Source organism: Coffea eugenioides, chromosome 7 (genome assembly GCF_003713205.1).
Source record: "Coffea eugenioides isolate CCC68of chromosome 7, Ceug_1.0, whole genome shotgun sequence".
Lineage (NCBI taxonomy): Eukaryota > Viridiplantae > Streptophyta > Magnoliopsida > Gentianales > Rubiaceae > Coffea > Coffea eugenioides.
Genome location: NC_040041.1, coordinates 1191383 through 1216893, shown reverse-complemented (window position 1 = coordinate 1216893; position 25511 = coordinate 1191383). Strand labels below are relative to the sequence as shown.

Here is a 25511-nt window from a genome sequence, read left to right as displayed (position 1 = left end):
GTAGCACAAAGGGCAAATCAGGTACAAAATTCTAATTTCACTCTCTAAAACAATATTTTAATCATTTGGACTGAATTTGTAAAGGATTAGTAACCTCAGGGGAGGTTAGTGTAATTGTTCAAACCACAGGGGAGGTGAGTGTAAATGTCAGAAACCTCAGGGGAGGTTTCTGAAATTATCCCTACAACATATGTACATTTAAGTGGCCCTTTTTTTGGCTATTGATTGATATATTCCCACCCTCCAATTGAAAGCGTCATAATTTTCATTTTACGATATCTAAAAATATTTGTTATATTATGAAAATCAAAATACTTTTTAGTGTTTTCTTTTAATATTATCCCTTCTTGTAATCATATGTACATTATCATTCAAATTTAAATTTTGAATTTACGGTAAATAAGATTGAAAAGAAAAATATAAACATCACAATCAAATAAATTGGGGCGGAGGGAGTACTAGTATAACAAACTTACTAGTATATGCTACCACAACAAACACAACCTGAATGCCAAAAGATGATTTCAAAACCCATACTAGATAGTGCTTACAATGCATGATATATTGCACCTTAAATCTTCTATATTTTGTGGACATTCAAGACTTTCTTTGTCTTCGTCTAATAAATATTTCATTGCATCTCTTCATTAGTGAGTGAGCAGGCGTTAATTATTTAGCTAAACAAAAAGAAAAGAGAAAAGTGGTTAATTATATACGTTAGATGTTCATTCAAGTGTGCTTCTTAAATCTCAAGCACCACCAAACTAATACTAATAACAGCATGGGTTACTCCAAATACAACTTTACAAGGAACTACATATATATAGAACCAAGTAATAGTAGGTACTATAAATCATAATCTCAAGCGCTTGTATTATTAATAATTTTACAAATTGCGATGCGGTAGATCTTTAAAGATACCATCATCATATCAAAAATTGAGGTCTCGCAATAGTACTCCCAATGTTTTTAAATATCATACAACCCTTTTTTATTTCTTTCCTTTTATTACTTTTATCCTGAGCTAAAATATGAATTTCATGTCACTTTTTTGTTATATGTATATATAAACAGAAATGCGTTGTATTTTATTTTATGGTTTTTTTTAACAAAATACGAAGTTCACTAAAGAAAGCTTTAGTATCAATTTTTTTGGGGGTGTTTTTAAAAAATTTTGCTGTAGCAGAGTTTTTAGATTATATTTTAGAATATTTTCAAAAAATATTTTGAAATATTTAAGAGTATAAGAGTTTCTAAAATATATTTTGAGATTTTTTTTAAATTTTAAAAAAATTTAAACTAATTTTTAAATTATCTTTTAAAGTATTTATTATATTTTTTTATTATATTTAAAAAACTAATTTTTAAAAAACACTACCGTCCAAATGGAGCCATTCCTCAATTCACAAGTGGGTAGGCAGGAAGTAGCTTACTGTTGAGATGCTACAATAGTTAGCTGTCCAAATTAGGGATCAATGATTCGACAAAGATAATTCGTTGACGAAAGGACCCACCAAAAATAAAAATAAAAAATGGAGCCGTCAACTTTTGCGAGCTTCCCGATATCCGAAGCAAGATTTCGGTAATTTTGGCGTGCCAAATCCGCAACCTTAAGAATACAACGAAATCATCTCAGCATCTCCGAATCTCCATGAAGAATCTCTCCACTTGCCCCTCTATTCCATTTTTCTTGCTTTCTTGATGGCTTGATATTTATTCCATTGTCACCATCGAATTTCGTCGCCCGTCTTCGCCCTCTAACTTCCGTATTGCTCCTGATTTATATCAGCTCAGCGGTTTAATCTTTTCTCCTACCTCCCAACCATTCATTTAGGCTTTTAAACATTGGATTTGACCCCTTTGTAATTGTAATTCTCGCCCCCAAAGTATTCTTTCTCTGGGCAATTTATCCAGTATAAGTACACACTTGTATGCATATCTCAACCTGAATTAGGATCCTAATCGGCCTTCTTTCTGAATTGATTCTTCAATTTGAGGTGCGTCTTTCATTTATTTATTAAATCCAGGTAAGAAAACAAAAACAAAAAAGACAGTTTTTTTCCCATCAGATCAACTTTATTTCCATCAGATCAAGCGGAATTTTTAGTTTCTTGATCAATCCTAAATGGTTGGTTGAGCAGAAAATGGGCAAGGATCAAAGGGATTTTGCAGAGACAAAAGTTGGGGGAGGATCATGTGACAACGATCAAAGGGTTTACAATTGTTCAAAGGAAGGGAAAGGGAAGAGATTGTGGAAGAAGGTGAAGTACCAGCTGGTAGAGTACCACTCGTTGCCTGGCTATTTAAAGGACAATGAGTACATTCTTGGTCATTACCGGTCTGGATGGCCTCTCAAGCATATACTGCTAAGCATTTTTACCATTCATAATGAGACCCTCAATGTCTGGACGTGAGTATTCTATGCCATTCCACCCTCAATATAGACAAAAAACATTTTTGTTTTGCTAGGTTAGGTTAATTATTGTTCCCTAAATTTTCTGATTTTGCGTGTCTTTGCACAAACAAACAGCTATGTTGACTGGTAGCTAATTGACAAGAAATAGCCAAAACTTTAGTAGCATGCATTAGAATCTTGATGAGTGTGGAGTTCCTCCCGAATTCCCAATTACTAGTACTTTGCATGTTCAAATGAACCTCCAAAACAACTATTTTGCTATTTGGAGTAGGCGTCAAGTCCCTTCTGATGTCCTCAATAGATTACATTTTCTGTCTTGCCATCAAGAATTCGCGGTATTGTAACTGCATACTATGTGGATTACCAATGTGACGGAGGCAAAGGAAGCCTTAGATTAACATTGGCTAGGGTGGCTAAAACTGAATCAATTTAAGTTTTTTTTACAACAGCGTTAATGGAACAAATATTGAAGGTTGAATATAACTTTTGCTCCTGTTACCACCACTGCTTTTACATTAGGGCCCTTTCCTTTTTCGCTATCATCACTTGGCGCAAATAATAGATAGGAGCTCCAGTTTTAAGTAAAGCTTCTCACAGAGGCATGAACTGGTGTTTGTTGCAGGCACTTGATAGGTTTCTTTCTCTTCCTTTCCCTCACCATTTATACAGCAATGAAGGTCCCAAGCGTTGTGGAACTTCCTACTTTACAACATCTCCCTGATGTTTTGAAGAAAGCTGATCTTCAGAAATTGCAAGAAGAATTTTTGACTTGCCTTCCTTCCTTGCCACACATGCCTGATTTGCAAAAATTTCGAGACGAGTTGAAGACCTCATTGCTTTCCATGGATTTGTTGCCATCCCCATCTACTTGGCATGTTGTAGAGCTCCTCACCAATTGTTTGCCTGAGCGATTCTTGCATAGCAACCATACTGATGCCTGCGTTCTGGTACTGATTATTCCTTGGCTCTTAATTACAGCAAGGAATCCACTTTGTAAATCAGAGCATGATTTTGTGTTTTTGAATTCTCTCCTGTCTCCTCATTATAGTCTTCCTTAAAAGCAGGAAACTTTCGCAGTCAAATTTTCACCCTGAAGAAATGTGCATTCTAAGAATCTGGCGTAGGTAGTAACTGTTACACTGAGTAAAATAAGATGTGGCTATCCATGTCATCTTTCTGATAGAGTCCTTAAGGTTTTTTGTTTAATAACTTTGTCTGTGAGGCCTCAAAATTTCAAATTATTTTTCACCTTGTAAGTTTCTTAGTTCTCTTTGATCAGTCCACAATGGCACTTATTTTAGTCTTCCATCCTGTTTGGTTTACTATTTGATCTGTTCATGTAAATCCACTAAATTCTTTTGTGCTCTTATTGAAAAATCAACCCATGTGGAATATACATGAATCTGAACGTAAGCTACCTGGATCTCTGAAATTGACCCATTTATTCGCTTATCTGTCCTTGCTTTCTCTGTAAATTAGTTTGCAGATTCTGATTCTGTAATATCCTCTATATGATATGTTACCTTTTTCACTTGCCTCAGTAGGCATGTGATGTGCTCTGTATGACATATGATCTTAGTCAAATGTATCTGTATCCAAGATAGTTGAAAATTCTTCACACATCAGGTAATTAGGGTCTGCTTAAAGCTCGCTGCAGATTGGCTTACTAGGTATCTGTACAGCATTTTATTCGGGATATTAATTTTTTATTCATCCGAATTTTCAAAACATACATTCACTTCAGAGTTGTCACCAGCAAATTGTGTTTTATCAACTGTTTTGGTAATTCAGCCTAAATTTCTCCTCCATCTTATTTTCCTTGGCTTTAGAAATCATCAGAGATGAGATTACACCAACTTCATTACCTCTGTTGAATTGTTTAGTAGGTTGAATTTTGAACTTCTGATGTGGTTTTACAATTTGATAGTCTTTAAGTGCACGTGATATCTCAATCATAAGTTCAGGATCTTTTTGTCATGGTGTCATGTTTAGAGTCCTCTCCTATGTGATTAATTTCATCCTGAAGGCTTAAAGTTCACAATTTCGGTGCTTTGCAATGCCTTACTTTTGAATTATCTACTGATATAGGAGATGATTTTTTTAACACTTGTTATGTTGTAACTGCTCATTATGGGGTTGTGGAGTGGTATCCACCCTGCTTTTAGAAAATTTCACCAGAAACGATGATGTTACCTCTTCTTTGATTTCTGCTTGTCAGTCATATGACTGTATATATTATTTTGCTTCAGTTTAGATAATAACCTGAAAATTTGCTGGATTAATTTTCTTTTTGGAATTTTGAATTTTAGGTTTGTAGACCTAACAAGCAGAGGTCTTGTATATAGAGAATATTTGGAACACAAATTCTTCTTTCTTAGCCATAATTATTTATTGCAAGTAATTTTGATTCTTTGTCCAAATTTTGGTGTTTTGATGCAAAAATGATTTCATTATCATTGTGCATCTGTAAATGCTCTTGATTCCCTACTTCTGCGAGAAAGATTTCATTTAAAGCAAGTGTATTGAGTCCCTAATTCTGTATTTTCTGTTACTTCTTTCTGATTCTGTGGAACAGAATTTTTTATTGATGATTTACATGCTTCTGATGATCTAGGATTCCCCTCTTCTGAATCAGTGATCTCTTTCTAGTTAAATTGTTTTCTCGTTGAACTTTGTTGGCAAGAATTTCATGTGCAGCATTAAGATGAGCATTCTTTGGCATTTCTCGTGCTGTGTTTGCAACTTGAACTTGTACAGGAGATGCAACGGACCAAACTAATCTCATGTGAAACTTTCTGCATCTATGAGAAACTAAACGCATGAATTTGGAAATGTTCTTTTGTATCTTGTTCTGTTTCGTACCTTGGATAATTGCTGCTAACATCTTCTCCAACATGACTCTGTGCAGCGTGGCATGAAGGAAGATGTGGCTAACATGATAGCACCGTTACTGGTGAGACCGATTACACGCTGGCCATTCTTTGCTTTCATGGGTGGTGCTATGTTTTGCTTGCTGGCAAGCAGCACCTGCCATTTGCTCTCATGCCACTCAGAGCGTTTATCATACATCATGCTCAGGCTTGATTATGCGGGGATTGCTGCTCTAATCTCGACCTCCTTCTATCCTCCTGTTTACTATTCCTTCATGTGCTATCCATTCTTTTGCAACTTGTACCTGGGATTCATTACTATTCTGGGAATTGGTACCATATTGGTTTCCCTTCTACCAGTATTCCAAACTCCAGAATATCGTACTATGCGGGCATCCCTCTTCTTTGTGATGGGGTTGTCAGGTGCGGCGCCAATTCTGCATAAGCTAATTCTATTTTGGAACCAGCCTGAGGCACTTCATACAACTGGGTATGAACTTCTAATGGGAGCTTTTTATGGTATTGGAGCACTGGTCTACGCCATGAGAGTTCCTGAAAGATGGATGCCTGGAAAGTTTGATATTGCTGGGCACAGTCACCAACTCTTCCATGTGCTTGTAGTTGCAGGGGCTTATACCCATTACCGTGCAGGGCTAGTTTATCTAAGGTGGCGGGACCTGCAGGGTTGCTGAACTTCTTGTGATTAAATGGCTATCTGTTGATGTTGTACTAGGATTTTAAAAATTACTGTGGACTAGTTTTGGTGTGTCTTAGAGTCAAAGTTGGAAGTAAAAGTCTGCTGCCCAGTATGTCTGTAGATCTGTACCTTTCGTTTTTGTTATTGCAGTGAATAACTAAAAAGTATCAATTGGGAGTAATATTCAACTTTAGATTTTGTTCCCGTGTGGATCTGGGTTTTATCTGGGGAGGACAAAAGGGTACGCGATACAGAAGCAGTTTGTACGCATTTTCTGTTATGCTATTAGATTAAACTTAAAAATGCTTTTCAATCGAATGATATGAGGATAATGCAACGGAAATTGACGTACAAAATTATCTGCTGAAGTTTTTTAGTTGTAACTCGTTGACCTGTCATTTATGAGCAACGAACCCAAAAGAAACAGGAATTTGGTTTTTCTCACCGTGATGCGTTCAACGTTCCGGTATCAGAACCTAAATTGAAGACGATGCAAAACTGAAAGCTTTGAAAAAAGTAAATATTCTCTCTTCCGTTCAAGAACAAGGGAAACGAAAGTCATCATCAAATGCCGAAGATGGCAAGAGACATTTACGGGCGATCTCCACAAACTGTGGAATGGACAAAATGAACATTATTATTTGTTTGCTCTCGTTGAGAGTCGAACTCAAGACCTCCCGCTTACTAAACGGGTGCTCTAACCAACTGAGCTACGAGAGCGCGTTTGGACAGTGATGCTCTCATTCCTATTACTTTTTTAAATAGTTGGACGCCCAACCCCACAGAATCTCATCACATGACTGCAGTGCCAAATGTAATCCCGGGAAAAGGACCCACTATGATTGGGGTTGGGTGCGGTTCCATCTGATTGTTGTTGTATTTTGTACAGTACGTAGATTACAATTGCATTACATTTGAAATAGAGTATTATTCCCGGGAAATGGTGTGTTTGGATAGACTATTATTTGAAATAATTATTGTAACACTTTTTGTGATGTGATGTATGTGAGATAAAAAGTAATTGAGAATATAAAAAAGTGAATTGAGAAATATGTTTATGATGCAAGCGAAATATTTATTTGGGATAATTTGACAATCCCAGGATATTTTACTCAAAGTAAAAGCAGTGTATATGAATGAAATACTTGATATATATTAAGTAGAATATAATAATATATTTGTATACAAAAAGTTTGAACATGTACAAAACAACCGGATGGAATGCACAAAACATAATTGCATTGAGTTCTTATCCGAACTCCTAAAGCGAACCGTAATGAACCAATCTTTATAATGTTTATGACCTTCGTTAGGATTATGATCTTTATTGCCTACCGCATAAGGAAGTATAGCCCACTAAGGGTGCATTTGATAAGGTTAAAGTTTGAAATTTGAAATTTGAATCTATTAGATTATTAAATTGTTAAGTATTAAACTTAATATATTTGAATGCTTATCACATTCAATGGTAAGTGAATAATTTATCATTTATTTTGGTGACAAATTATGCCTATAACTGTAATCGAATCGAGCTGCTTGCGAGCAGTTCGGTAAAAAACTTGACTCGGACTCGAGTTGACCGAATTTGAGTATTCAGATGCAATGTTCGAAGGCTTGTCAAGTCTTATCTAGTTTTTAATTTTAATTCTTTAACATATTATTATTATGAAATTACCTTTATACCAAAAAAAAGTGGTTGAATTTATGAAATGTTTTAAGTTGTACGAAATTTTTTAAAAATGAAATGTCTTTTCACTTAAAATATTATCAAAAAAAATGAAATTTTCTGACTTAAGTTCAATAAAACTTGTATTGACTCGCACCAATGCGAGTCGAGCTCGAGTTCTGTGAGCAATCATCAAGCTCGAGTTCAAGTTTCAATAATACTATTCGCTCGAGCTCGAGCTCGAGTTCGAGTACGGCGATATTCGACCTCGATTCAACTCGATTACATCTCTAGTTTTGTTTAGAAAATTAAATGTCACTTAATTAATTTAGATGTTCAATTTTTTATTATCAAAAAATTTGAATATGTTAAGATTTGAATCCATAAAATTTAAGTGCTGAATTGGGTTATTAATCAGACCTAAATCTCAGCAAGATTACTTCCAAAAATATGAGCGAGAAGTGGGTTAGTTCGGAAAATACTGAGCGTGGCCTGTTCAAGTGTAGGGTATCCAATATACCCTTCATTGCTTTACTTATTCCTTTCTAATTCTTGGGTAGAATTCACTCCATATGTATATATATATATATATATATATATATATATATCTTCCGAAAGTCGTCATGGTTTAGGAAAATAAACTTGTAGATTTTGCATAATAGATTTAAGTTGTTCGAAGCTGAATGCATAAATTTAAGTGTATTTGAATGCATATATATGCTCTGCCCTTAAAGACCGACTAACGTTTGTTAATGGAGATTTCTTTCCTTTTCAGTTCACAGGACAGTAGCCTCCTCAAATTCCCGACGCAGGGCACTGAGATACGCAGTAAATCCCGAGAATTGACGTTAATAAAAAGGCAATAAATAAGGAAGCCTCAGCTGATCCTCGATCAAAATGTCGGTGCAATTTCCACGTGTCAGAATCAAGAGATGCACCCTCATGATCCACATTCCATACCAGTCCACAGACGTAAGTGGAACCGACGGACCCCAATTAAAATTTAGGGATAATTTTAGAAACCTTCCCTAAGGTTTCTAACAATATCGCTAGCTTCCCTTAAATTTTATAAAATTATGCAAACCTCCCATGAGATTAAGATTTTGATAATAAATTACTCCAATTAGAAAAGGGAATAGTAAAAAAATATTTTAAGAAGAGAAATAAAATTTTGATTTCATAAATATCCCTTATGCATGCATATAACTTGTATTAGTAAAAGAATAAAAATAATTAAAATTTAGAAATAATTAATACACACATTTCACCACTCAAAAAGTTTATATTTATAAACTTAGACAACACAAAAAAACAACAAAACTACACTAATGATCACAAGATTCAACAAAATAGACTAGTTATCATTTTTTATATGATGTTTATTATGATTCTTGTGATTTTGAACATAAAAAATTTTCAAAATTTGTCTTTCTTTTTCCTCCATTCTCCTTTATTAATATCTAACGATTAAGTAATTAGAACATTAATTAATTACTAGTAACTAATTAACAAAAATAGCTGTTGAAAATTTCTTTAATGATGAATGATGACTTGTATTTAGAAAATAACATTAATTGATATACCTAATGAAGGAAGGAGGAAAAAGAAAGACAAAATTTGAAAGTTTTTTATTCAAAATCATAAGAATCATAGCATACATTATTTTAAAAAAAATGACTAGTCCATTTTATTGATTCTTATGATCATTAGTGCAATTTTGTTGTTTATTTGTATTATTTAATTTATTAAATGTAAATTTTTTGAGTAGTGAAATATATGTATTAATTGTTTCTAACTTTTAATTATTTTTATTTTTTTACTAATACAACTTATATATATACATAAGGGATATTTGCGAAACCAAAATTTCATCTCTCTTTTTAAAAGTACTTTTTTCAATATTACCTTTTCTAATTGGACTAATTTGTTATCAAAACCTTAACCTTAGGGGAGGTATATATAATTTTGTAAATTTCAAGGGAGGCTAGTGATTTGTCAGCAACCTCCCCTGAGGTTTCTGAAATTATCCCTAAAATTTAAAAGCCCCACCCACTCTCAACAATAATCACCACTGTCCATTAAAACAAACGAAACACCGGCAGCAGCGGAGCAAACTCAGCTCTAAACTGCTAAAGCAATGCAGTTGTAGTTGCAGTAGCAAGGAAGGATTACGATCATCACCATCCAATACGCAAAAGCCACGCCCACGCAATCCAATGCTGAGCAGCTTTGCTTTTACTTTCCCAGACTCGGCCAAATTACTCTTCGGCGTCCATTCAGTCAAGCGGCGAACCACCTCTAGCTGACGCACTCAATTTTCCAGATGGCCATAAACTCTCACTAACGGACGAACCTCACCTCCTCCACCTAGGTGGCAAAACCAGGCGCAGGCGCTTTCGTAGCGCCCTTAAAATGCTATCTCCAGACCAGTCACACCTTCAGACAGCAGCCACCATGCCTAAGCACAACAGCCTCCTCCGCACCAAAACCTCGTCGTTTTTCTCCAGCTGCTTTCTTTACGCTGCCGGAACTTCCGCTTCCTTTTTATTAGCCTGGGCCTTCTGGTCCTTCTTCAGTAGCCCCGCCCCTTCTGCGAATCCCTCTTTCTCGAGGGGCCTAGCTTCCGAGGCTGCCCTCAGCTGCCCCGCCGGGAAAGCGGGTCACAACCGGAGCTACGATCCGCCCGACCCGACTTTCTATGACGACCCGGAATTGAGCTACACCATTGAGAAGACCATCAAGAACTGGGATGAGAAGAGGCGGGAGTGGCTCGAGAAGCATCCCTCGTTCGCCGCCGGAGCAGCTGACAGGATTTTAATGGTCACGGGTTCTCAGGCGACGCCCTGCAAGAACCCTATCGGGGATCACTTGCTGTTGAGGTTCTTCAAGAATAAGGTGGACTACTGCAGGATCCACGGCTACGATATCTTCTACAACACCGTGCTGCTGCAGCCGAAGATGTTCTCGTTTTGGGCAAAAATGCCTGCCGTGAAAGCGGTCATGTTGGCCCATCCGGAGGTGGAGTGGATCTGGTGGGTAGACTCAGACGCAGCCTTCACCGACATGGACTTCACGCTGCCGCTGGATCGCTACAAGGCCCATAATTTAGTGGTCCACGGCTGGCCTCACTTGATTCACAAGGAGAAGAGCTGGACGGGGCTGAACGCTGGAGTGTTTCTGATGCGCAACTGTCAGTGGTCAATGGATTTCATGGAAGAATGGGCGAGCATGGGGCCTCAAGCCCCGGAGTACGACAAATGGGGCGTGATTCAGCGGACGACGTTCAAGGACAAGACGTTTCCGGAGTCAGACGATCAGACGGGGTTGGCTTATCTGATCCTGAAAGAGAGAGAGAAGTGGGGGAACAAAATTTACATGGAGGATGAATATTATTTTGAGGGGTACTGGATGGAAATCGTGGGGACGCTGGAGAGCATCACCGACGCGTACACGGGGATTGAGAAACGGGAGAGGAGATTGAGGAGGAGGCATGCAGAGAGAGTGGGGGAGAGTTATGGTAAGGTGTGGGAGGAGCACCTTAAGGACGCTGGGTATGGGAGGGGGAGTTGGAGGAGACCGTTCATGACTCACTTCACAGGGTGTCAGCCTTGTAGCGGGGACCACAACCAGATGTACTCTGGACAGTCTTGCTGGGAAGCGATGCAAATTGCTCTGAATTTTGCTGATAATCAGGTGCTTAGGAGATATGGGTTCGTGCACCGGGATTTATTGGATACGTCCACCGTCTTGCCTCTGCCGTTCGATTACCCAGCATCGGACCTTGTTGGAGGCGCTTCCTAGAAATATTTTATTCTAACCAACTGTTAACTAGTTTTGTACCATCATCGGAGGCTTTACTAGTAGTATCATTATTGATTTGTGAAACGATTAGTATCATATAGAAAGAAGGTATATCATATTTATGAAACTATACTACTGTTACTTTACGAGTATCATTTTGAAGGTTATGGGCTCTTAATGGTGAGTGATTGCATATGTATTTCGTTTTTCATTTTTTGGGCACCCTGGAGATGTATTTTCTCTGTTGTAAGTTAAAGTTGGGGGTCTTATAAAGAGTGTTAATGCATGTACTATACATGCTGTACTAGTTTTTTTTTTTTTTTTGGGGGGGTTTATCGGGCACGTTCTAGTAGTATAAAAGTTAACATTTGCTTTAGTGATGATGTTTTATGTCCCCTGAACCAAATGAATCTGATTCTCCTCTCACTTATTGCTGGTAGGTGTTTGCGCTTTTCTATTATTCCGATCAAGTGGCTGTAGTTAAGTGGAGCAGAGATAGCAGTATTTGGTTAGTGAGTTTTGACTAAGCTAGCTCAACGTCAAATGAATGAATGGGATGGGTCGCAGCAGCTCTTTTTATGCCCGAATTCGATCTCATTCTCGCTGTTGTTGTGTTGTTGTCACCCACGCTTGTAACATACTGGAAAAAGCCTTCACAAAACCATCATTCTGCTGCTATGCGCTGCTTTGAGCGATGAAATTCTCCTATTTAATAGTTGCAGGACGCGTGCGACTCAGGATGAAAGGTGTGGATTTACTTTCCCATTTTCCAATTTCTTTGCCGTTGTGCTTTCTCGACCCCCGACCTAACGCGGTAGATATTGTAACAAGCACTAGGGGTGGGCAAAAAAATCCGTCGACCTGAAAATCCGAGCAATTCGATTCGCCTCGCACTGAAAATTAGGATATCCGATCCGATTTCTATCGACGGAGTAGATGAGGGTCGGGTGCCATAAAATTCGGATACGGATACGGATACGGATGCCCGACCCGGGGGTATATTATATAAATATTAAAAAATATAGGGGTAATTTTATAATTTTCTTAAATTATTAACCCTATGGACCTAAATTTTATCGGCGTTCAGTTTTCACTTTCCAATTTTCTCTCTATCTTCAATCTTCAGCCAAATATCTCCTCTTCTTCTCTTCAATTTTCACCACAACAATTCCAAATTTCTCTACAATTTTCACCACTTCGTGCTACAAAAATATACGATTGTCATAGAATCATGAGAGAATCACACCCCATTTCTGATTTGCTGGTGCTCCTCAAAGCAAGCCTCAAGCAGAAGCTGCAGAACGCCGGAACGTCAATGCAAACTCTCAACCTTGTAAGTGCATCCTAGTATTTTCGGTGAATCTGTGATGCCCACTGCCCAGATTCTTGACAGGAGATATGGATTTTTTAATGGATTAAATCAGAAAAATAAGGAGGGGGAGGGAATAGCATCTTTGCTAGGTGACAGAAAGGTGGAATTGGAAAGTGCAGAACTCGCACTTATTGACTTTGCTGATGCTTCTTAAATAATTAAAGTTTACTTGTGTGTACTTCTATAGTTATTCGCATCAGCATGTAGCATCTCTTTTAGCCTATGATTTCTTGAATTTTAGTAGGCTTGTGAAAGTTGTTGGGTTAGGGGAATTTGTTTCTGGAACCAAGAGTTGCTGAAGTTGATTTTGTTGGCACTTCCTTTTCTGTTTTCTATTTATGTCGAAGCTGAATTTGGCACTTATTCTCTATGTTTTCTTATTCTGGTTTAGTAATTAATTGGAAGGTGATATTTGTTGTGCTTGAAAAATGGATATTAGTAAACATGAATTATAAGAGCGGGTACTCGATGACCCGCCCCTTTTTCGGGTACTCAGTCCTCGGGTATCCGGAGATGAGTGGAGCGGATTAGAGTCAAAAAAATATTGATCCGATAGGTTAGGTTCGGATCAATCAAATCACGTTTTGGGCGGGTACCCGACCTGTGCCCACCCCTAACAAGTACTGCTACTTTGATAAGAAAAAGGAACCCAATGAGTTTGTTTGGATAAGAGTTTATTTGGATGATTTATTTGAAATAATTATTGTAGCATTTTTTGTGACGTAATGTATGTGAAATAAAAAGGTAATTAGGAAGATAAAAAGGTGATTGGGATTTGTGAAGTAAATTTTTTTATTTCAAATGATGTCAATCCAAAGGTGATTGGGATTGTAATCTAAAGGTTCGGAGCGTTAGAATTTGTTTGGATATTAAATTTTTTCACATACATCATACCATAAAAAGTGTTATAATAATTATTTTAAATAATACTATTCTAATTATTCGTTAGAATCTGAGCCATCTACTTATCTTTTTCAGTTTTTCCTTCCTCCTTGATCAGTTGTAGTGAGTGTCAAAAATTAATTATTAGAAATTTAAAATTTATAGTAATACGAGTCCAAGTCAAATTCACATGAAACAGTTGAAACTTTCGATTTTCTTTGTTAAAATAGTAAATAGTAAATTGAGATAAGTAAAACTATCGCTATAACTAAAACAATAATAATAAAAATATAAGATAAAAATAATAAATAATGAGCCTAACCAAGGACATGAAGATCTTTATTTTGATTGATCATCAAATCCTAAAGACCCAATATTTAATCAACTATTTGGCCTAGGTTGCCCTGGACGTCAGTAATAACTTGCGAATTCTCTGAATTCAACAATCAGAATGACGCATTCAAATTGTATTCTTGTTATTAGATAATCTAGGTATTGATGCAATCTCAATTACTCTAATAACAACATTAAGAACCAAGAATCAGCCAAATATGACAATAACTCGTGACGCACGTAGTTATTTAATTAACACCATGATTTTCCCTAAGGGTTCACAAAAGAGGACAACCAATTGCTAGCTTTATTTGTCACGTAGAAATACCAATACAAGACAATTACTGATTAAAATTAGAATTTTGGCACGAAGAATACATATAGAGAGAATAATTGACCACTTACTCTACCATACATGTATCGATATAGAATAAAATCAAGAAATCATAGATAGTAAATTAATTATTAAAAAGATCAAACCCGATTTTATAATCGTTGAAATTGGAATTGCAAATGAATCGAACCGATAGCAAGTGGCTTGAGTTCGAATTGACCAAATCGAATTCGAACCTGAACTCGAATTGACCAAGTCGAATTCGATTTCGAACTCGAATTAAAAAATACTAAATTCATTAATTCGGGAACTAACTAGAACTCGATTATATATATGTTTTTTATTTTTATTTTATTAGTAAAATTACACATATATCCCAAATATTTTATTATTTATTAAAAAATTATTATTTTATTTATTCTTAAATAATAAAAATAGTTATTTTTTTATTTTTTTGACCTCAAGTTCGACTCGAATTTGAGTAGAACTTGAGTTCAAACTTGATATTTTGATCTCATCGAACTCGAGTTCGAGATTCGTAAAATTATGTCGAGACTCGACTCAATTAGACCGAAATTCAACTCGATTTGACTCGTTTACACCCGTAATTGGAATAAATACTTCAATCCTTGGTTGGAATAGAGAACTAGTTAAATATTGCCTTTAAAAGAGAAACAGAGTTGTTTATAGTCAAACGTTAGTTCTACTTATTCTAATCTATTCCTAAAAATGTAGTATATGAAAAAATAACGGCTATAAGCCGTTCTTCTTGTCCGGCCCCCCTAGAATCGATCGAAGCCTCCTATTTATAGTGTTAGGAAGTAGGATTTTTGAATTGTAATTGGATAAGTGTGTTAAAACTAAGAAAACACACGTCCAGATAATGTCGGGTCTTAAGTTGGGTTGCAGGACAGACGACACCCATTATCATTTAACTTATAAATTTGAACGAAATCAAGTTCAACTTTGAACGGGCCTTATGTTTGGCCCCTATTATAGTGCCCATTAACGGCTGTTTTCGTGAATTTAGCATTTTCTTTTCAAATTGAATTCCTTGTATATCATTTTCACTCCAAACGCTTTTTAATCTATCCAATCATAAAGCATACCTTAAATGGTACTTTAAAAGATAAAATATGCACAAAATCATAGCAATAGAGGAATATAAAAACATAACAGTTAGTATTCATCACTCCTCTCGTCCGTGGGGAGGCGTCTGCATGGTTCCTTTCTATTAACTTTTTGATGCCCTAAAACTATCTGTTTATTAAAGCATCATTTCGAACATGTTCTTTTTTTTCCCTTAGGGGGGATTTTTTCAAATGTTTTTTTCAAGAAGACAGGACTTCCCCCCGACCAATTCACAACAAACAAAAAGATTACACAGATTAAAAACATTTGATTCAAGAACTTTTCGAGCATATTTGATTATTGTGCATTTCCACCATTTTGTCAATCAACTTTTCGAGCGTATTAATTTTTGTGTCCCAACCAATCAACCCTGCTCAAAGCCAAAGGACTTGGGATAGAAGTGCACCAATACGTCTCTGGTTAAGAGCAAACCTCCATCAGAAGTCTTAATAATACCAAGAGAAAAACTGCGATTTGCCCTGCTTAACATTGGCATACTCTACTCTAGATCCTCCGCCCAAACCCCAAAAAAAAAAAAGTGTTATCTTTTTTCTTCCCTGCGAGATGGTTATTAACAGTTGAAAGGAGGAAAGTTCTGGTATACAGATTCTACATCGTAATTGGGGAACTGTGCAAAAAGAACAGCACAAAACAAAAGGTATTAGTCTAATACCCTGCTAATAGTGCAAACAACCAAATTAATTCTCTTTTTATATTGACAAAAAAGGCATTCGTAAAAGCTCTTGAACTTGAAATTCACTCGATTGAGGACCTTGGCGAAGCCTCCGTGAGAATCGTTTGCTTTTGTTCTCTCACTTCACCATTTTGATGGATGGATACAAAGAGAGCAAGACAAAACTATACAAAATACAGACACAACCGCCCTTTACTTACCTCCTCCACTCAACTCTACACCAATTCTTCCTTCTCGTCGGCCGGAAAATCAAAGGGAACTGGAAACACCGACGACCCATTCCCTAATTCCGGGTGCATAAAACCATACCTCCGGAGAACCTGATTATCGGCAAAATTCAGAGCCTTCTCCATCGCAACCCAGCAGGCGTTCCCCTTGTACGCCGGGTCATGTTTTCCGGTACACGGCTGACATCCGGTAAAATGAGTAATAAACGGCCGTCTCCACCCACTATTTCCAAAACCACCGGCATCTCTCAGGTACCTCTCCCACACCCCATCCAAGCTCTCACTCACCACTTCCGCAACTCTCCTCCTCAGCACCGGCACCTTTGCCTCTGTATCCAAATACTTCTTAATTATGTTATTTAACCTCCCCACAATTTCGACCCAATAGCCATGCAAGTAATACTGATTTTCCAGATAAATCATGTCTCCCCATTTCTTCTTTTCCCTCAATAGTAAATAAACTAGAGACGATTGCTCATCAGCTCCTGGAATCACCTTATCCGAAAGGGTGGACATTAACGTTTCGCTCCAATACTTGTAATCGGGGCTCCGCGGGCTCATGCTCGCCCAAACATCCAAGAACTCCAAGGACCATTCACAATTTCTCATCAGGAAACTCCCGGTGTTTACAGCTACCCAGCTCTTCTTCTCGTAAACCAAGTTGGGCCAGCCGGGTACCACGAGATTGTGCTCCTTGTACCTCTGTAACGGAATTTTGAAGTCCATGTCGGTGATGATGGCATCCGAGTCCATCCACCAGATCCACTCGGCTTCCGGGTGGGCCACCATGGAAGCTCGAATTACAGCTACTTTAGCCCAGACGTTGCACAATTTCGGGTCAAAACAAGCATTACTGTAGAAGATATCGTAGCCGTGGATTCTGCAGTAGTCGGCTTTGTTCTTGAAACCTCTGAGGAGTAGATGATCGCCGATGGGGCTCTTGCAGGGTGAGGGCTGTGATCCTGTGAGGAGGAGTATGCGGTCTTGGACGTTGTCGGCAAACGAGGGGTGAAGTTTCAGCCATGATTTTCTCTTGTCGTCCCAGTTATCGATGGGCTTGTCTAGGGTGTAACAGAGTTCCGGGTCGTCGTAAAACGTGGGTTCTGGCGGGTCGTGGGTTCGGTTGAGGGATTGGGGTTGGGAAGTGCAGTGGTCGGTGATGGCGTTTGAAAAAATGGCGGAGACGGATAAGTTTGTCCAAGCAGTTTCAGTGAAGGACCAGAGAGCATAAAGGAGTAGAATGGCGACAAATACAGCGAGGATGAAGGACCTGCAATCTCTGAAAAATGTTGGCGCTTTGGTGTGAACCTTGATTCTGGTCATAGCTGCTGCGTATGGATACGGAGTAGAAATGTGGAATTAGTCTGGAGATTCGGAGAAGTGAGTGGAGACGGGAGAGTGGAGACTGGGGAGGGCTTTAGGATTTCATTTTAGCAGTAACTTTTTCCAGTTAGTCGGACTGCGCAGGGCTTTTGGCCATCTGCCATCTGCCAAAGAGAGCATGGGACAAAGGGCCCTCTCCACAAATCAAAATCTTTAAATGCATAGAACTGTGGTTGGCCATGGGGGAGGAGTATCTCGTACAGAATTTATAGTTCGTATATACTCGTACACAAGGCAAATGCTCTCCTTCCCCACGACTCCTGTGAAAGCTTTTTAATTCGCAATATCTATTCTTGGTTAGGCAATAAAAACAAATTAATGACCGTAGAACTATTGGGTAATCCATTTTTTTATTGCATTCAGATTTTTTTCTTTGGGTTTATTTTTTCAATGTATAGCCCGGTAGGTATAAAAGGCTTTTACATTTTGACGGACACAAACCTACCCATAATAAACAAGCCACTATTGTTTAACGTAATTAAAGTTCTAAATCCTTCCACACTTCTTATATGGATCCCCACCACTCTTGTCGTTTTCGTCCAAATCTTGTTGTTTTGGGTAAATCAAAATAACTCCTCCTCATCACCCTTTTACAATTTAAACTTAAACTTCTTTTTGAAAGCAATTTTAACTTCCAAGTTATGACACTCAAATAGGACCGTATCATGTCCCACAACTTTGCTCTCATATTTTTTTTCAGTTTGGTTATAACTATATAAAAGGAGTAAAGGAGGACTCTGTCCCAAGTGTAAGATAAGTTCTGCTGAAAAAACGAGTGGCAATTGCAAGACTTGAGTCTTTAATCAGTAGCAAGTGATTAAGATAGGAAAAATACGTCTTTAATTGGTCATACACCAGCCAATAGCCTCTTAGACCGTTGGTACTACCAAGACTTAGGGGCCGCTTGGTTCATGTTTAGGAATCGGAATTGTAATTGGAATCATTTACAAAAAATTAGTATGGGTTTTGAACAAAGGTATGATTACAAATGGGGGTGCTTGGTAAATATTGGTAAGGAATGGGTATCAAATTTAATAATCAATTTTTTACATTTAATTTCTTTTTTCTTTTCATATCTTTCTTCTTCCTCGTTCAAATGTTTATCCCACATACCCATCCACCATATATATATTCATATATAAATATTAATTTTCTGATTAAAATATATTTATAAATATTTATAAATATAAATATATTTATATTTATATAAATATATAAATATATTTATTTATATATATTTATATAAATATATAAATATATTTATTTATATATATTTATATAAATTTATAAATATATTTATTTCAATTTTGTTTTATAATATGTATATTAATATATATTAATATGTATATTTCAATTATGTATATTATATATATTATATCAATTGAAATAAATAATATATATTTATATATAAATATTTTTGTTTAAAATATATTTATATATCTTTATAAATATATTTATTTCAATTTTGTTTTATAATATGTATATTTCAATTAATAGTTATATTTTATTATATATATAAATTATATTAATATTAATATGTATATTAGATATATTATATCAATTGAAATAAATATATATATTTATGTATAAGTATAAATATTTATAAATATATATTTCAATTTTTTATAATATGTATATTTATATATATATTTATATGTATATTAAATATATATTAATATACATATTATAAAATAAAATTGAAATAAAAAATATTATATATACAAATAAATAAATATTAATATATAGAAACAGAACCAGTATATATTTAAAAAAAATCCTAAAAATAATTTTTTTTATTAAGATTTTGGAATCAAATGTGGGATTCATCAAAACCCTCCAATCTACTTGGGTATGGAGAGTGGCTGATTTTTCATGAATCATTCCAAGATTTCAAAACCTATACCCATTAGCCAAGCAACAATTTTGGGATTCAATCCAATTCTTGATTCCTATACCCTCCAACCAAGCACCCCCTTAGTTTTGATGGGGTACCATATACTAGTCACTTAACTGTGATTGTCACTTTGCTTCCTCTGATGGTACTCCGTCGGCTAGACTCCCTTTTTTTCTTCTAGATTAAATTAAAGTAAGTTGTACAAATGTTATCGTTACGATAAAAAAAAATTTGGTAGTATTTTGATCCTGGAGTAAGTATAGATTAATTTGCCCGAACGAATTTAAAGGTCATGAAATGCTGATTTTTCACCCCGAAAACCAAAATCTCATGGAAGAAACGAAAAGCATATCAAGTGGCTATAATTGCAGCAACGTATATGATGCCGATTGTCCATCTCTATGGACCAGCACCAGCTGTTGCAGCAGCGATTGCTGCAAGTCTTCCGAGGTCCAATAACCTCATCTGCATTGGGCTCATCTTCAGTTTCACATGATCTTATTGTACGAACGTTAGTACAGTTTTATCACATCATTGTGGATATTAGACCCCGCCAATCAAATGCTGATGTCTCTAGCCACGGAGAGAAATTTAACGACGACGGAAGTTTGATACTACTAAGCAATTGCCGGAGGTTAAATATTTTTGGCTGCCAAAAAGAAATTGTTTTATCTTATCTTACCAGAAATAGATGAAGAAAAATAATTGTACAGCTGTTCCTCCTGTAAAAAAAAAAAAAAAAGTCCAATAATAATCCGCCTTTGATTGAGGGGACAACATTCAAAATTGAAATCATTGTCCGCTGGATGACTGGCTGAGTCAAAAGTAATCTTCCGCATACAATGGCGTAACCTTTCTTGCTTGTCCACTTTTTCTTAAGCGAGAAAATAATTGAAAGCCATACACTTTAGTAGTATTATAAAGCACACTCAATCAATTAGATTTTGTTGACCAACAGGAAAAAGCATCAACAATATATTCTCTTTCGTGGATTAGTATCTTGAAATTCACTCAATTACGGAGGAATTTACCACGACTAGCTTGTGAAAACATTTTTGCTCTCTCAATTTCACTGTCACTTTTTTTTTTTTTTTTTTGAGATACTGAATTTTCAGAGCCCAAGTCCTGCTGGCTGCTTTAATCTATAAACAACACTAAAACGGACGGATTTATTCACCTGTTATATTCTTCACCGGATTTCTTTCTTTGCAGCACTTCCGATGGAAAATCAAAGGCTAGGGGTGAAACGTAAGAGCCATGGCTTATATCCCTGTGCACAAAACCCAAGTTACGAAGGACCTGATTATCAGCATAATTCAGAGTCCTCTCCATTGCATCCCAGCAGGTATTTCCAACGTAGGAGGGATCATGGTTTCCGCTGCAGGGCTGGCATCCCGTGAAATGCGTAATAAACGGCCGTTTACCCTCGCCAGCGGTATTATTTTCCAAGTACTTCTCCCACACCTCACCAACGCTCTCGCTCACCACCTCCGCCCTTCTCCTCCTTAGCAAGGGCAAATTCTTCCCTGCGTCAGCCTCCGTCCTCGTAAATTTATCAAGCTTTCCAACTACGCCTACCCAATAAGCGCTCAAGTCGTACTGATTCTCTAAATAAATCTTATCCCCCCATTTCTTCTTTTCTGTCAACAGCAAATAAACCAAAGACGACTGCTCATCTGCTCCCGGGAACATCTTATCCGAAAGCGTAGACATTAAAGTTTCACTCCAGAACTTGTAATCAGGGCTTCGCGGGCTCATGCGAGCCCAGACATCCAAAAAATCCAAAGACCACTGACAATTTCTCGTGAAGAAACTCCCGGTATTTAGAGAAACCCAACTCTTCTTCTCGTAAACCATGTCGGGCCAGCCGGGAACAACCAGATTATGCTGCTTGTACCTCTGTAACGGAACTTTAAAGTACATGTCAGTAAAGACAGCATCGGAGTCCATCCACCAGATCCACTCTGCTTCCGGGTGGGCCACCATGGCAGCCCGAATTAAAGCTACCTTAGCCCAAACGTTGCACAGCTTGGGGTCTAAACATGCCGTGTTGTAAAAGATATCGTAGCCGTGGATTCTGGAATAATCAGCCTTGTTCTTGAAACACCTTAGGAGTAGATGATCCCCGGTGGGATTCTTGCATGGCGAAGGCTGAGACCCCGTCACGATGAGAATACGGGTGTCGGCACCCGCGGCGAACGAGGGATGAAGGTGCAGCCAGGACTTTCTCTTCTTGTCCCAGTCTTCGATGGTTTTGCCTAGCGTGTAAGTTAGCTCGGGTTCGTCGTAAAAAGTGGCTTCTTTAGGGTCGTGGGTTCGATTTACGGCTGGTGGTTCGCCGTTACAGGTATCAGCACCGGTAGTTGAAATCATATTTTGGAAACTGGGCAAAGTTTCTGTCAAGGAACATATGACAAAGACGAGTAACATGGAGACAAATACAGCGAGGAAGTACGACCTGCTGCTATCTCTAGAAATATATGATGATTGTTTGGTCTGAGCTTTAGCTCTAGACATGGCTGGCCGGCTTTAGTCTTGCTTCTTGTTTTTTTGCCAAAGAGAGAGTAGCGACGGTATAACTTTTTTTTTCTTGAAAGCAGAGAGTAGCGTGTAAATAGTAGGAAGACTTGAATGTAGAGAGTGAGTAGTGTCTTGAGTGAGCGGTGGGAGTGGGAGGCTTCTAAATGCCCAGTCCCTGGGCAGTATAATATATGGCAGCTGACTTCAAAGAAAGTTTTCACAACTTATTAGATGGAGCTTTGCGATTGGTTTACATTTGTTGCTAAAATAAATGTGTTGTTAATAGTTCAATTTTAACTTTTAAACGAGCAATAGTAAACTTTTTTTTAAAGAAAGTTCATCTTTTTTCTTTGTCGGGGCTGTAGGTTTATGAGATCTGCACCTGCCAATAGGCGGATAGAGAATCAATTTTTACCATTAAAATTCGCGAGATTCATCAGCAACGAAGTTCAACAGGGCCGAGGACGTACTGATGCGTTATGCGAACCTTATTACATCATGATCATGTGCTGCCAATAATGATGGTAGTAAATCTGATGCCAAAATATTTATTCAATTTGGTGGAAGTTCCAATCCATCGATCCAACATGTAAACCCTACCTGAGGCTTTCTTCTCCCAGACCTCAGTTGTCCCCTCGAAAATGAGACCTTATTTACTGGTAGAGGCAGCAGCAACAAAAAGGGATGGTAGAGGCAGCAACAAAGGTCATTTAGATGACCTGATTCATACAACTTCTGATGAAACCGTACACTTTGAAAAAAAAAAATGAAAATCACGGAAGAACGTAAAATTAATCATTATTAAATGTGGTGAGGGGATTTGAAATTTGAAGATTCGAGTAATTAAAACACCAATCTCTTATCATTGAAGACAGACAAGACTTCAAAAGTAAAAATTGGAAACATACACACACATTAACCAATTATTAATTATTAATTGGAGGGACAAATGGTAATTTGAAGAAGAACCCTTCTTGTCTTTCCACGTACCAAGGAATTTTGGTGAGGATATATCATATATGGCCACCCATCCCTCCGGTCCCCTTTTCTGCTCTGCCTGTTAAGGTATTTTGTCGTGTCGCTCGTCTGTGTGATAGTTGAATGTTGATAGATTCACAACTCACAAGGGATGTTATTGTCAGTGTTCCTTACGGCTCGGCAAGGCCCAGTTGGTTGAGTTGCCATCTGTGATCTGTCTTTCGTTCAATCACATGCTATTTCGTGCAAGAAAAAAACAACAAAGGCAAAATCAAAGAGTTAATAACCAACTGTAGAGACCAACTGTGTTAAAAGAATGAAGCAAGCGGTAACCCACAACTGTAGAGACATTTGCATCTGCATATGTTCATTTCACATGCATTTTTAACAACAATGAACCTAACAACGTCAAAATCCAGGTATTATTTGCTCAATCATAATTCGGACTCCAGTTTTGTCTTAGCTAATAGTACTAACATGATGACAACTTGAACTGTGCTGTGGCAACAACACAAAATCCCTAGTACTAGCATAGCGTAGCGTTTAGATGGAATGACCGGTGAATTTTTACAGCGTTGACCTCACTGGGTTACAATTTCACGCTAGTGAATCCTCAGATGCCTCTGCTCCCGGAAAATCAAAAGCCAACGGTGACACTGAGCCGTTCCGCAAATCCGGGTGCACGAACCCAAAATTACGAAGCACCTGATTATCCGCAAAATTCAGAGCCCTCTCCATCCCCACCCAGCAGTCCTTCCCCACGTACGATGGATTGTGGTCCCCGCTGCACGGCTGACACCCCGTGAAGTGCGTTATGAACGGCCGCCTCCACCCGCCTTTTCTGTCGCCCGCATCTTCCAGATGCTCCTCCCACAGCTTCCCGTACCACTCCCCCACCGCCTCCGCGTGTCTCCTCCTCAGCTTCACCTCCTGCTTCTCAATCTTCTCGTACCTTCCGGTAATATTGTCAATTCTCCCCACCACCGCAACCCAGTAACCATGCAACGAGTATTCATTCTCCACGTACATCATATCACCCCATTTCCTTTTTTCCTTCAACAGCAAGTAAACCAGGGCCGACTGATCATCCGACTCTGGGAACATCTTGTCCTTGAACGCCGACCTCAGCGTTTGACCCCACCGTGCATACTCTGGGCTTTGCGGGCCCATCCTGGCCCAAGCGTCGAGGAATTCCATGGACCATTGACAGTTTCTGATGAGAAAAATCCCTGCATTCACGGCAACCCAGCTCTTCTTCTCGTAAATCAGGTTGGGCCATCCATGAACGACGAAATTATGGTGTTTGTACCTCCTCAGTGGCACCTTGAAATCCATGTCAGTGAAGATCGCATCGGAGTCCATCCACCAGATCCATTCAGCCTCGGGATGGGCCAGCATTGAGGCCCGGATCAACGGTATCTTGGCCCAATAAGACTTCATCTTGGGATTCAGGTATGCATTGTTGTAGAAGACGTCGCAGCCATGGATTCTGCAGTAGTCGACTTTATTCTTGAAGCACCTGAGGAGTAAATGGTCCCCGGAGGGGTTCTTACACGGCGAAGGCTGGGATCCAGTGAGGAGTAGCATACGGTTCTGGACGCCGGCGGCGAAAGTGGGATGGAGTTTCAGCCATTCTTTTCTCTTCTCGTCCCAGTTCTTAATGGGATTGCCGTCTACGGTGTAACTGATTTCAGGGTCGTCATAAAACGTTGTTTCTTGAGGGTCGTCTGCTCGGTTAAAGAACTGGGCAGGACTACCTGAGCAGTCTGAAGAGAATAAGGTCGGAAAGTTGGAGAAAGTTCCTGTGAAAGACCAAATAACACAAACAAGTAATACAGTGATTGCTGCTGCAATAAACACGGATTTATCTCTAGACAAGGATGGTGGTCTGCTATGAAGTTTGGTTTTGGACATGGCTACCACTTTCTCCTTTCTCAAGGGGAGAGTCTGAGTATCTTCCTTCCTGCTGCCGCTGCCTAACTGGTTATGGTATAGAGTGTGGTGCATAGACCATACGCGTACTCCAGGGCGCGGGCGTGGGCGTGCTTAAGCGCAAGAGGGAGGAGTGTATTTATCAGTTTTGACTAATATTTATCTTTAAGCTGGAAGCATTTCATTGGCCTTGGTAGTTAGTACTCCCAAAAAAATAAAAATAAAAATAAAAAATTCATGGTCTGGCTATACCGCAGCGGCAGCACCTACGCACCTATAAATATATAAACGATCAAATTGGAAAATTAGCATAACTTTAATATGTCATTGGTCCCTAATTTTCTTTTTTAATTTTTCCTTTATGTCCTCTCATTCTCTCTC

General features: G+C 38.0%; 5 protein-coding genes and 1 non-coding gene across 7 annotated transcripts; 2 read left to right on the top strand and 4 right to left on the bottom strand.

The window, feature by feature from the left end:
• The first annotated feature begins 1591 nt into the window (after positions 1-1591).
• Positions 1592-6181, top strand: LOC113777566 (heptahelical transmembrane protein 4-like). 2 transcript variants are annotated; one of them, XM_027322688.1, is made up of 4 exons: positions 1592-1997; positions 2142-2410; positions 3039-3363; positions 5325-6181. In XM_027322688.1, the coding sequence occupies exons 2-4, from the start codon at positions 2145-2147 to the stop codon at positions 5976-5978; spliced, it is 1245 nt and encodes a 414-aa protein (XP_027178489.1). In that variant the 5' UTR covers positions 1592-1997; positions 2142-2144; the 3' UTR covers positions 5979-6181. The 2 variants fall into 2 exon arrangements, with proteins under 2 accessions (XP_027178489.1, XP_027178490.1); XM_027322689.1 differs by having other exon boundaries at positions 1592-2027.
• Positions 6182-6629: 448 nt separating this feature from the next.
• Positions 6630-6703, bottom strand: TRNAT-AGU. Its single transcript has one exon. It is a non-coding gene; the product is annotated as a tRNA-Thr (tRNA).
• A 2892-nt stretch (positions 6704-9595) lies between these two features.
• On the top strand, positions 9596-11769 carry LOC113778757 (putative glycosyltransferase 7). Its single transcript, XM_027324249.1, has one exon. The coding sequence runs from the start codon at positions 10062-10064 to the stop codon at positions 11448-11450; it is 1389 nt and encodes a 462-aa protein (XP_027180050.1). The 5' UTR covers positions 9596-10061; the 3' UTR covers positions 11451-11769.
• A 4383-nt stretch (positions 11770-16152) lies between these two features.
• LOC113777741 (galactomannan galactosyltransferase 1-like) lies at positions 16153-18124 on the bottom strand. The gene has a single exon (XM_027322929.1). The coding sequence runs from the start codon at positions 17744-17746 to the stop codon at positions 16412-16414; it is 1335 nt and encodes a 444-aa protein (XP_027178730.1). The 5' UTR covers positions 17747-18124; the 3' UTR covers positions 16153-16411.
• A 2464-nt stretch (positions 18125-20588) lies between these two features.
• LOC113777724 (glycosyltransferase 6-like) lies at positions 20589-22441 on the bottom strand. The gene has a single exon (XM_027322907.1). The coding sequence runs from the start codon at positions 22215-22217 to the stop codon at positions 20874-20876; it is 1344 nt and encodes a 447-aa protein (XP_027178708.1). The 5' UTR covers positions 22218-22441; the 3' UTR covers positions 20589-20873.
• Positions 22442-23508: 1067 nt separating this feature from the next.
• LOC113777722 (glycosyltransferase 6-like) lies at positions 23509-25298 on the bottom strand. The gene has a single exon (XM_027322905.1). It carries the CDS (start codon positions 25203-25205, stop codon positions 23796-23798), a length of 1410 nt encoding a protein of 469 aa, XP_027178706.1. The 5' UTR covers positions 25206-25298; the 3' UTR covers positions 23509-23795.
• Positions 25299-25511: the final 213 nt, after the last annotated feature.